This window comes from Phaseolus vulgaris, chromosome 5, assembly GCF_000499845.2.
Source record: "Phaseolus vulgaris cultivar G19833 chromosome 5, P. vulgaris v2.0, whole genome shotgun sequence".
NCBI classification, from domain to species: domain Eukaryota; kingdom Viridiplantae; phylum Streptophyta; class Magnoliopsida; order Fabales; family Fabaceae; genus Phaseolus; species Phaseolus vulgaris.
The window spans coordinates 40,092,575-40,106,395 of NC_023755.2; the positions used below are offsets into that span (position 1 = coordinate 40,092,575).

The 13,821-nt window shown below is 30.7% G+C and overlaps 1 protein-coding gene across 1 annotated transcript; it reads right to left on the reverse strand.

The window, feature by feature from the left end:
• Window positions 1-759: 759 nt before the first annotated feature.
• Window positions 760-9,146, reverse strand: LOC137836005 (nuclear pore complex protein NUP93A-like). Its single transcript, XM_068644801.1, has 15 exons — window positions 8,904-9,146; window positions 8,557-8,648; window positions 7,996-8,062; window positions 7,623-7,682; window positions 7,298-7,387; window positions 5,901-6,170; window positions 5,518-5,613; window positions 5,257-5,388; window positions 4,731-4,784; window positions 4,561-4,644; window positions 4,297-4,383; window positions 3,324-4,226; window positions 2,637-2,818; window positions 1,809-2,100; window positions 760-1,099 (listed from the first exon to the last, which is right to left on the reverse strand). Exons 1-15 carry the CDS (start codon window positions 9,000-9,002, stop codon window positions 1,022-1,024), a joined length of 2,586 nt encoding a protein of 861 aa, XP_068500902.1. The 5' UTR covers window positions 9,003-9,146; the 3' UTR covers window positions 760-1,021.
• Between the last annotated feature and the right edge of the window lie 4,675 nt (window positions 9,147-13,821).

Consider the following 13,821-nt stretch of genomic DNA (forward strand, 5'->3'; position numbering starts at 1 on the left):
GATAATATTTATTATTTATTTAATTAGAAAAAATGGAATTTATTGACTTTTTCTCTAAAAAAATAGCTATTGAAAAGAACTAAAAAGGTTAAAATAGAAATTGATAATTCATATTATATATTTTTATAAAAACTGTTTTAGCCCCCAAAATTTCCATACACGGTACTTGTTGACGTGAAAGCTTTAACAATCTATAGTCATTAAACCCAGAAGCATTTTAAATCCATTATACAGAAAAAAGTATGGCAAAAGAATGTGATACTCATGAAGTTCACAACATGAGAACAAGCTAGTTTTTTTAAAAAAAAATAAAAACTCATGTTATATATCAGTGTAAAACTTAACATCTCAGTTAGACTAAAATCTAAACTAACAACAATTATCTACCACTATATGAAAAAAATTATTAAAAAACGATTAATAAAATTCATATATTAATAAAATCGATTCAAGTAGCATATACCTATAAAGTCTAGGAAAAAACGAGATGAAATCATTCACATCGAATTTTTGACTCATAATATAGGCTAACTGCTTGAAGACAAGCAGAAAAGATACAAGATTGGACAAAAATAAAAAAATTGGCAAGACTATTTCCCCAATAACTCTAATCGACAAGACTTATAATTTCTTTTAAAGTTAAAACAAACTAATCCAGACAAATTTTCATTTCTTTTTTAGTGGATTTTTTTATAATGTGCAGGAGTTGATGTTACTCCCACCAAAATAACGAAAAAGACGCAAACAAGAACATCGTGATATTTGGTATTGGTGTTCTTATTAATACAAATTGAACAGTGTATTACCATTAGTTAAATCAAAAAGAGTAAAGACTGTGAGAACATTCATAAACAGTGTGTTTCCTTTTGTAGTTCCTCCCACTATAACCCCAGGAGGTACAGCAGGAAGGTAATTGAGACTATTTTACATGTGTTATACTACTGAAAACCTTTAACCAAACATATTATGTTGCCTTTCAAGAACTCAAAGGTAAATACAATTACCATCGCATAAGCAACTTTCACAACCTCTGGGCAACTCTCTCATACAAATCACGAGGCCAATTCCTCTTTAAATTATTTGCAATAAAACTCGCAATCTGCAAAAAAAAAAAATAGCCATCAAGAAACAAGAACACATATTAGTAAAGTAAATACCAAATAGCACTGTGATGGTCCCATCAGACACCAAATGTAACTGGATACTATAACCTACAAATGCTTGACATAATCAGCTGAAAGTTCTAATTTAGAACAGATGATAATTAAAAAGGCTTTGCCGCTGACGAGGAAGCTTAACTAAACCCTAAACCCTAAACCATCATTTACCCTCCTCCGTTCAATAGTGGGTAAACGAATATTTTCGTAACAACGTAAATTAAAATCTACCAACCAATGGATTGCTTTAATTTTATTCCCACGTCATTATTTCCTTTTCTTCTCGTATTGACAATAGATTTTATACAAAATCAACCCGATTGTTCCTTTGTCTGTCTTTCGTTTCCACACACAAAAACAGAAAAGAGAACGAATGAATATTAACTACAACAAAAGTGATTAAGGGAAGAGTAGAAATTATTATCAAACACAGATTCATATCAACAGATTAATACTGATTCTTGGGAAAGCTTCAAGATATGGGTTAGTAGATTTTACCATACAATATGGAAGGCATATGCTTATTATAGATCTGTGACTTCTCCCAACACATCATTTTTTAAAAATAATAAGAAGAATTATGGTATTTCAAAAAAAGTGAAAAAAGCATGGAAATAGCCCAACCAACCAATGGTATCCACAAGATAATACCTTAGCCCTTAAGGCACGAAGTGATCCATCAGAGTCAGTCAAATTGTCCAGACAACTAAGGGCAACTTTCAAAAGATCTGGAACACAAGCTTGGACATGCGAAGATAAATTTTCAAACGCATCAACAGCACTATCAGAGCCTCGAGGGTCTAGAGGAAGAAATGGAAGTTTAGCAACCTCCCTTAATGCATCGACATAATGCCCCAGTCTTGCTAATTTATGAATTGACAATATTGACTCAAGTTGTCGTAACACGGTTTGCTGCTGAAAAACGTGTTCTCTCTCTTGATGACTGAAAAAAAGAATTCAATCAATCATTTTACTGAAAGACGGAATGCTGCCATGTCACATATAAAGAATAACAATAATTTTATATAGTTAAAAGCATTCATTATAGAATTCTGATTGAAGTGCGAAAATGAGCACTGTTAGGATCACCAATTCATTAAAATGTGCATCTTCAACTTCCGAAATCCTTCTGATTTGCAGTAACTCAAGCAATAGTCAGGCATCTTGGAATTTCTAAGTCCTACTTTAAGAATAGCAAACACCTAATAGAAATTACACCCATGGAAGCAGCAAATCCTATAGGTAGTAAATCTCAATTCACTCCAGTTATGCAAAAAGCAGACATTTGGTCTGCTTCCCCCCATGATAATAGATGTGTTTAAAGAGCAAAACATATTCAGGGTGAAATCATGTCAGAATAAGTTCCAAACGTGCCTCTAGGGTTCATATATTTCAAAGAATGAGCAGAAATGTAACAGTATCAATATCCCAGAGCAGAGCACAGCTATATATGAAATGAGGTACAAGATTCAATATGACCTGACATCTGGATAATACGCATATGTCTCCAAAATCTCATTGCCAGAATGGATAAAGCCGGCAGTCCGACTTTCACCATCTAATCTTCCACGGAAAAGGGCAATAATAGCTTCAGAAAGGCACTTGTTGATGGTATCCAGCGCCATTGAGAAGGAACCTACTCTCTTCTGAATTTCTATAGACTAAACCAAAAGCAATATTAAGGTTAGATGAAAACCTAGTATTCCACAAGCAAAAAAAGAGGGATAAAGAATAAATGGATGATGGAAACGAAGTATGGATAACATTATTGCTAAAATAAATCTGGGAGTAAAGACACAAAACAACAAAACTAAAATGTGAAAATTAATTAAAATTTATATGAAATCACATTTATTAAACATTGAAAATGAATGAGTGAACAATATCCCGGAATGCATTAAAATAATGATTTAGGTCTGCACCAGAAAAATGAAGTCTATGAGAGGACAAATCAAAATGAGCTCTCAAATTATAATGAAGTGTTTTTCCATTCCAGCTACCTATGAAACCTGATTATTATGATGTGAGATAATTCTTATCAGCCAGGTCATGTTATAATTTGGTATTGGCAGGCAGACATTAAGGTGATGGTGGACAAAGACTGCCTTCTTTTCCTATTTTCCTTCTAATAAACGAAAACAGTAAGATAAGAAAGAAAGAAATTACTTTGTCATACATCCCAGCCTCCTGACACTGCAATGCAGCTTCAATTAGAAATTGTTCCCTTGCTTTTGGATCAGTCACAAAACGTCCCAATTCACCTTCTTCTCCGGAACCTCTTGCACCAAGTAAAAGATATATGCCTCCATCCCTTAATAATAGTTCCGTGAGAAGCTGCTTCAGCATCAGATTTCTCTGCCTTTGTTGATCAACATTACCTCTACCAGTCCACGACAACTGCCCACCGCCCACTGCTGCAGCAGCTTGTGCATAAAATTCTAGGGCCATTTGGAGATCACCAATACGTAGATACATAGATCCATATTGCCTGATAATGGTGGATACTTCTGCATAAGCATCCATCACTCCCAACTTTTGCCCAGAACCAGCACCTTCAGAAAGGACCCCATGATCAGCTAGCACAATTGATAGGTGTACAGCATCAATGTTATACCCTTCATCTCCTGCTTCCTTAGACAAGTATAATACAGCTGGAAGCAATTGAATGCTTAAAAGCAAAATATAGGGATATACCAGAGGATCTTTTCCATTTTTTGTATAGTATGAGGGCTCAAATTTATTCAGGTAACTTTGCAAATCGTCCAGGCTGTATGGAATCAGACTATCGCTTAGAACAATGGATGAAGGTCCACTAGGACAATCCCGCACAGCTGACAATTTGAACCACAAGAAATCTTCTATTGTACTAAAGAGAGTTGGCTGATCTCTGAGCAGGCGATCAATATGTCTTCGGGAACCTGATATGATGGCATACAAAAGTAACTTTTTCTTGTCATATGCAGTTCGACCAACCCTATCACCAGTTCTCAGCATTCTTTCACATTCCTCTGATGCAGCAGCTGCAATCTCTTCTGGGACCATCCCTCCAGTATTAATCCACTCTGTGAGCTGTCAGAAACAAGTAAATTATTGAGATATATTATATCATCAATTAGTAAGTGGTGACCATAGTATGTACCAAAGGAGCAAATTGATGTGAAGCACGTGAAGATAGGGCAATATTTCTTGCGTCATCGTAATAACCAGACCTCAGGCAAAAATATATCTGTCACCAAATAAATAAATGAAATATTACAAGCTTGGCTCATCAACAATATTAATTTCAAGAAACAAAAAAGAAATTATAGATATCAATAAACTAAGTCAAACCAAGGAAAAATAAATTCAAGAAAAAATATAATTTAGTATAGCCAATTGTATAGTCAGATTAAGTATCTGAGACCTGCTGCCATGTTGTATCAACAGGAGGCTGCCGCCGAGCATCACCAGCATCAAAATCCAGTACTCCATAATCCCTCAACCGAATCTACACATAAAAACAAAAATCAGCAACCGTTTGAAAAACTAAATGCATGACATTATTTGTAAGACATTATTCAAATTGAGACAAACCCGAAGAAAGGCACGGATTCTGTGCAAATTCCCAACACCACCACCAAGTGCAGCCTACCATTAGATAGAAAAGCCAACAGAAATTAAGTGCTATAACAAAAACAAATTTATGCATGCTCTCCATCATATATGAATAAAGAATACCAGAGATAAAAAACATTGAGAGAAGCTTGAAAAATACTTCACAGTTTCTAGAAGCATATCCCTCAAAATCATGTGAGAAGTATGAACAGTAATAAATAAACAAGTTCAAACAGTTTTTGAAAGATAAACATTGGCACAAATAATGCAAAGAATGTGCTTTGTTTATATTAATAAAGAACTAGTGGGAAGCAAAATTATTCTGAAAGTGTGACAAAGTTTTCCTCAAAAAGAAAAGCTCCCTCAAAAGCATAGCCTGCAAGGGCAGGGAGTCAGCCGTGAAGAAAGGCAGAATTAACGGTCTACAAAAATAAGTAAGAAAGTACTAGAAAAATTATTTGCAGACATTAGTACTACTAGTATGGAATTCCTGATAACAAATTACTTGTGCAGGATGGCTTTGTATGGTGTCCATTATGTATTTTTCATGTCCCCATTCAAGGTGGCGTCTTGCGCCAATAATCAATGACATCCGTTTTGAAACACGTTGCGGGGCTGAGTCCTCACCCATCAGCATCTGCTTCAATGAGTTTTATAGAGGATAAATAAAATATTTACTGTGACAAGTAGAAGCAATAAAGTTGCAGGCACACATTATTTCTGTTTTGTCTATTAACATTATAACGGTATCAACTACAAGAACAACCTGAACAAGGTGCCATATCTTTCGCATCGTTACTGATTTTCCACCACTAGCATCAATGCCCAAATTTTCATATGCACCCTTGAAAGCTGCTGCAGGCTAAGAACCATAAAAATTACCGATTATTAACACAAAAAGGTAAATATAGCTAAGATCTTTTGGGAAGGTGGTACAGAAAACACATCAAAACATATAATGTGCTATTGTATATTCGAAAATGAAGAATGGACATGATATTGGATTAAAATTCCAAAAACACTATTTTCACGGAAATAAATATTTTGATCACCAAAAGACATGACTTTTAAACAGGCAACACAACACAGTTTAATCAAATATAGAAATCTCATTATAAATTGAAGGGATGCAAAAAGTAGGGGACATACTTTAAATGGTAACCCAGATTCCCTTGCTTTATTCAGATTCTTCACTACCTCAGCATAGACAGATGCCTTTTTCTCCACAATAGGTCTGCCAGACAGGGGAACAATCTCCATACTAGAACTACCAGATGAGACTTGTGGAGTAGAAGACACAGACGCAATCTGACCTGGGAGGGTACCCACACTGCTGTTAGCAGCAATGTTTGTCCTAGGTAATGTTGAAATTCGACTTAAACTCTGAAGGAAATCACGCTTTTCTTTTTGCCAATCCTCCTGTCATAAAAGTAAATTCTACTGCACAGTAAGGAAGCTGAACCACAAAATTAAAAAACAAATAAACCCTATCATAAAGTAACAAATGGAATAGTATACTCATCCCAATTTAAAAATTGCAAATGTGACACAAAATCATTTACTCGCTTCATTATGCTACCTCATTTCATATGTGAAGTTCCATGGATTAACCTAAGCAAATTCAATTAGAAAAGCAATCATCTAAAAGGAATGTTTTTATGAAAGTTAAGCAGGTTAGCAGACCTAATTGTCATTATTAAGTTAAGACTGCTAAAAGCTATTAAGTTGCATGACTTGGACCGAAATATTTTTTCCTTGTCCTTTGGTTTTGTCTTCATCTTTATTTTTTAAGAGAAAATGGAAATTTTACAGAGTACATATCGATTACTAAGAAGGTTAACTCCCCCAAAAAAGAAGATCTCCTCATTAACAACACCAAAATAAAACATGGAAAAATAGACAACCCTGTTAATATAATAAAAATATTCAGTCCCTTCGTAATAAATTTGTTGCAAATCTCACATCTATATAGTTCTATATAATTTAGTACAAATCTTACATTGCAAGTCAATTTTATGAGGCTAAATTAAGTTTAAAAGTCTACTTTTGAAGATGGTATTGAAATTTATCTTAACAAGGTTTCTTAGGCCTACCATGTCGCCCACAAATATCTAGTCTCACATGTTCGACATGTATAACCCACAGTATAAAGGGATGTGTTGGAGATCCCACATTAATTACAAATATAGTTAAATTATAATATATATATATAAGTAAGTGCAAATCTCACTTTGCAAACCGATTTTGTGAGATTAAGTTTAGGCTTCCCATCTACTTTGTACGAACATTTATAGTCAAGTCCTAAAGGCCATAAAAAATCTAAAGGCATTTTGAAACAACTTAACAAATAAAAGAAAAGGAAGATATAACAATATAGGACAGATTTAATATTTTCAGCAATGTAAGGAATATAAAAGAAAGTGCACAAAAAAAATGGTTTACCAATACTATGCCAAAGATTCATTTTTTGATAGTTTTATGAATATAACTTAGACAATTGAAAACTTAATGAAGTATCATATCATAAAAGACATTATTACACTAACCTCTAAAACTTTCATCATGTAATCATTGAAACTCCTGAGATTATCCTTTTGAGCTTCCTGAACGGCAGAGACCATTGCCATTTCATGAACCTGAGAGTAAAATATGGTACACAAATTGTCTCAATTCCATTTAAAAAGGAGTAGATGTTTCAGACTACAAAGTAAGAAGATTTTCTTCGTTTTCCATAACAAGCAACAGAACTCCACATATAAACTGAATCACATTGATAAAATTGATCCTTCCAACTAGAATCATTCTAATGTCCAAATTAAATGTTATAATAAATCCGAAATTACTAGAAGTCAATCTGAAAGTGTAAAGTACCTGCTGCAGATACTCTTCAACACTTGTTGCCTCAACAGGAAAAACATCCTCAAAAGTTGTCTATAAAGGGGGGGAAAGATAAAAGGTATGGCATCAGCAAGATAGTAGCCATGTGAATTAAGTAATAGAGAGAACCACTGCAAAACAACTTGACATGAACTTTCAAGGGAAAATTACTTTTGCTAACTGACAAGTTATATCAGAAAAAGTGGACAACAAGTGTGTGAACAAAACTAGGGCTCACAGAAATTTATGAAACCTATAATGGAATGCATAAACTATCTACCTAACAGGCAAAAAATATAATACTTAATAAGTCAAGCAAAGAGAAAATTTCAGTGTATAAAATATTACAAGGTTGGTTAAGTAGTACCTTCAGTTCAAATGACTTCAGATCCCTTGCAAGCTGCTCTGCATTTATCCCCTCACGAGCAAGAAGCCTGTTCGTGCAACAGAAATAAGAAGAGTGATAATAATAATCGACTATGTGTTATCCTTTGACCACACACACTCTGCTTTAAAACAATATGGAAACCCATATATTTAGGGATGTAAGAAGACAATCTCCACATGCCCTATGAACAAAAATATGATGTTAAATGGATGGCCCTTTAAAAAGGAATAGAGGAAGACCAAAAGAAACCTAGTAGTGGAAACTCGAAAATGGGATATAAGATGTTAGTTAACCATTGGCTTCATGAATGAATGATACAAGATTGAGTTTGAATGAAACGGAAATCTGGAACCCAAGTTGCCAACACCTTTTGGAGGCAATAAGGCTTGGCTAGGAACTAAAAATCTTTCTAACTACTCAAAGCACTCCAACTAGCCATAAGACAGTCTAGGATTTTTATAATTTCTAAATTCTTCAAGATTGACTACTTCAGACATAACAAAAAACTTGCAGCAATCAAAATTTATAGACAAAGAGTACCTTGTTGCAGCGATAGATTGAGACGGTGCCTCAGTCCTTACGGTTTTGGATTTAAGCTTCTTGGATAATGATTCGAGTTGATCTAAGTTCCTCTGAATAACGTACGAAAGTGGATTCAGAACCAGAGATTAAAAAAAACACTCTACATTTAATCATCAGTAGTGACTAGTCACAATTCTAACTGACAGCAAGCAATGCTTCTTCATTATCTTGAACAAATTGAAGCTATACTTGGTTCACAATCGAAATACACACTCGGACTCCAAATTGATTCGGCGGCATTGGTATGAAATTCAGAAATGAGCTATGAAAATGAAATAGTGAAGCGAGTTAGTTTGGAGAGAAACCTGAAGTGGAGGGAACTGAGCAGAAGGTGCAGCTTGTTCTAGAAGCTTCGTCGAAGAATGTAGCAGATCAGTCCAACTACTGAAGTCTTCGTTCGCCATGGCTCTCTCGTTGAAGCTTCGCGCACGGAGAGAGGAAGAAGGAGAGTTTCACAGTAAAACGCTCTTAAGCCCTAAAATTTGAAAAGTAAGGTTCGGTTCTGCACCACGACGCACCCAACCCAACGGGTTTTTCGAACCGGATTCGAATCACCAAATATACTCATTTATATTTATAACTATTTCATAAAAAAGCTACACTATTAATCAATTATAAATTACTATAAATATAATTTTTGAAGCAACTATTTCAAAATTAATAATTTTATTGCATGTAATAATCTTAAAAAAATAATTACTCTATTAATATATTCCATTATATTACAAATAAATAAATGGTAAAAATAAAGTTTACTTTCTATGAGAAATTCCACATTTAATTTTATTATGAAAAATATTTATGTCCAAATAACTGTAAGTTTATTTTAATAAAAAAAATAATTATTTCTATAAAACTAATTAAAATTATGTTTTCGATAACCTATTCAAGCGTAATTTTTGTATAAAAATTATAATATTGTAATTTCTACAAATAATGTATTATTTCTTTATTTTAATATTTATATGAGTGCCAGGAATTAACTTCGTAATTTTTTTATATGTGTAAACTAGATATAAATTTATTTTATGTAAAAATATATATGAAAGGTAAATTCTAAAACTAATATAATATGGATGTGAATAGCAATGATTTAGGTATAAGTTGGTCAAGACTTTAAAATTTTCAATAACAAAATAACAAATAAAACATAAGTGTCTACAACATATGAATTTTGGTTGATGTATATTTGGAAAGAAAAAATATTACACCTTATTCTATAAATTTTTTTGGTATTTATTTTTCTATTTCTGTATCGGTCGGACGACCGAAGACATTAATTAATAGTATAATTTAATAAACATGTAACAAGAAAGCAGTTACAATTAACGTTGAATTAGTTAATGACACTTCGAAACACACTTCCGTAATATCAGGAAGTCACTACACACAACCCGATGACCACTACACATGTCTTGACAAACTGGTTATTTGGTCCACGTGAGTGAAAGCCCCAACTTGAGCGTCGGAGTGCAATCGCAAGTACCCGCTAACCGGCCGAGCACGCGCATAGGAGAGGAAGAACTTTAAAAAATTCAGAGACTACCAATACGACAGTAAATTGTGTATCAAGGATTAAAATTACTTAGGCGCCGAAATTCACACAAGTACAACTTTTTTAGATTATTTGTATTGTGAATTAAACTAGCTATAACCACAATGCTTTTTTTTAGTTTATGGTGGTTGTGGCTCGACCAAATTACAACAATGGTATTTAAGTTACTAAAAAAACGTTAAAGTAATTGTATAACACGTTTGATAAACATTTTAAATTTGTGTTTGGACAATAAATGTTATAACTTATAAGAAACTTAGATTACTTTAATTTTAATTTTAAATATTTGTTTTTAATAAAATAATTCAAATTTATTAAATTATAGTTTTTTTAGATAAATTATTTCAATCACATTTAAAATGAAAACATATAAAATAATACTAGTAACATGAGTAGAGCAATATACATGCAAATGTCACTAAAAATAACAATTTTTTGTTGGAATAATACTGATTTTGCAATAAGTTATTTAAGTGAAATGGACTACTATGCATTTTATTTCTCAAACTATAATATTTGAATTCTTAAGTGAGAATTTGAACTTTTATTTTTTATTTATTGTGGTGAAGAAGATATCACCAAGTATGATTTCTAGAAACAAAACAAAGAGGAAGAAAACAATACTTTAAGTACCATATGTATTAGCTGATGTGTTGATCTTTTGATGACGATGATTGCACATTCAGTATCTTAAAGTAGTTAAATGTAAAACAATAATCAACCTCTAAGATAATTTTTGGTAAAATTATATTTTCTATTTTTTTAACACAATAATTGGTTATATTAAGTTTATAATCAATATACAATTTATTATCTCAATTAATAGTCTATTATCCTGGTCAAAATTGATTTTTGTGAGTTTCAGAAAAAAATATCATTATAATAAATACTCAGTTATATTATGCAATATAAAAATTACATTAGCTTAAAACATTTTGAGTTAAATAAAGAACATAATAATTAAATATGTTTAGTTATAATTATTATCTCAATCAATAACAATAGAAAATGTTTTCAAACTTCTCTAAAAAATAACATTTCATTGTTCTCATAATTAGCTACTATTTTCAAATACTTTTGAAAGTTTTTAAGTGGTTTTCTGGAGTTTTTTATAAGAATTATCTTTTACATTTGAAGAAATATCATTAATCAGGATCATCAATCAATATTGAAAGTGATGTAGGGTTTTTTTTTTATTGTAAGTTTTTGAGAAATATTTGCACTTTAGGTTATAATTTTTGTTGTTGTTTATGTAAAAATTATAGTGGAAAAATCTAGTTAAGATTTTTCAATTAAATTGAATGTAAATCAAACCAATATAAAAATGGGTGTGCATAATTTGTTCATCTTTATTATATTATTTTGATTTTGTTTCATTATAATATTGTCATTACTTAACCTTACCCTCTTCATAAAAGTTGAGGATGAATTGTTTAATTTGAAGAGGTATTTTATTCAACCAATTCATCCCATTTTACACTAAAAGACTATTAAAATGTTATTAAGAGTATCATTAAACAAATGAAATTAATATTAAGTGTTACATTATGTTTTGGTGATCAAAATTATGTTAATTTGGATTTTGTAAGTAATATTGATAAATGAATATTTACTACTAATTATGTGTTTATACTTGCAATAGTCAATAAGTCAACTATCCAATGATATGTTATAACTTTATCTATCAAAGAAACTGAGTATATGGTAACTATCCAAATATACACACACAAAAGCTTTTGGATTCAAAAGTTATATAAAGGAATTAAAGCACCCAAAACAAAGAGTGTGACATTTAGAGTGTTTTACACAAGAAATGGTATTTTCATTTTAGTACAAAACACACATGTAAATGTTATTACCTTTTATTTTTATTTGAGAATAAAATAAGTGTGAATATACAAAAATATTCACACAAATATTTCTAGAAAAAACTCTTATCAACACTAATTGAAAAATAACCTTGATTTATGACTTGGTCGAGGTTAGTAAAAAACAACTTTAATTAAAAAGAATTATCTACAATAGACATTAATATAAAATAACATGAGTAAAATAATAAAAAATATCTAATTAACCATACTTTGTCTTTGACCAACAAACGATTAAAATAAAAAATAACAATATCCTAATTGAAGTTAGACATAGGAAAATATAGAAATAAGTAACCTAAAATTAAAAGATATAAGGTATAATGAATTTATAATTTTTAATCAAATTATTCTTATAAATTTTTAAAATGTCCATTTCTTTTATTCTGTATACGCATTTAAGAATATTTTGGTATATGTATTTAAGTTCAGTGGAAGTGTGACATGTATAGCACGAGTAAGGCCACTGCATTTGCACATAAAAGTGAGTTCAGATTTTAACTGAGCAAAGATTCCTCAAACTTTAATCAAATCCTTATCCCATCTTTTAATGTACTTTCTTCCTTTAATATCTTTATCATCTCTGCACAAAGTTTCCATGTGAATTCTGAAACACAACTCTTTTTTTTCAATGATATATTGAAAATTATTCTGTGTCGGTATTGTGAATATAGTTTCACATTATTCAGAGGTGAGGTTTAATATAATTCTTCATTTTTCAATTTATGAAATGTCTTCTAAAGAGAAAATCGTGATAAAACATTGATATTTAAAGTGAACAATATATTAGATAGGGTGATTTGTTATTTATCGAACTTAAAATCGGAATAATGCACACAATCTTCACTTGAGTTACACTCTCTGAATTCATTTTCAGTAAAAACACTTGGGACTGATAACACAGAAAAAAAAATATTTTAATCATTTTATGTAAAAAGGGTAATTATAGACATAAAAATAGAGTTATAGATTGATACAATTTGTCAATATATATATTTTTTTTATTGGGTATTAAGGGATGCAGTGAAATTTATGTTGTTGTAAATTATATTTATAAACATATTATAGAGCTTTTAGTTTCTTTGAATAATTTTGTGTCTTATTCTGCTTTTAGCACCCCAACTTTGCTATTTAGTGCTTTGCACATGTCTTTTAACACATCTATTTAATTCTATAATAGATATTATCCCATTAATTTTATTTTTCTTTTTCTTATTCCATTCATATGACATACACATGACAGTTAATTTTGGATTTTCTGAAATTTAGTTTTGTTCACTTTTCTTTAATTTATTGTATAGGTTTTTTAATACTCTGACTTCATTCAAGGGCAGTAATCCAAATCAAATCTTTAAGTATATATAATTAAGCTAAGTTTAAAGTATAAAAAAGTTAGTTAATAGTTAAAATCACATTTAAATAATTTTAATTACGGAAGTATTCATTTGTTGCAATTATACAGTTTAAACAAATTCACTCAAATTATTGTATAAAATATTATACTTTTGCTAACATTGATTAAAAAATTAAAAATAATTAAATTAAGATAAAATACATTAATAATTTATATAAATATTTATTGTAAAAAATTTCGTTAGCGAAATTGGAAATGTTTTATATAAAAATATTTGTCATGCATAATGCATAATTAAAAGTTGAGTTAAAAATAATTTGTATTTTTATATAATAATAATATTTTTTTAAATACTACTATTTTTGTCATGTTGTATATTTTAAAAAATATTAATATTAAAATTAAAGTTTACATAGATAAATAAATTTTTGCATATCTCAGACAAC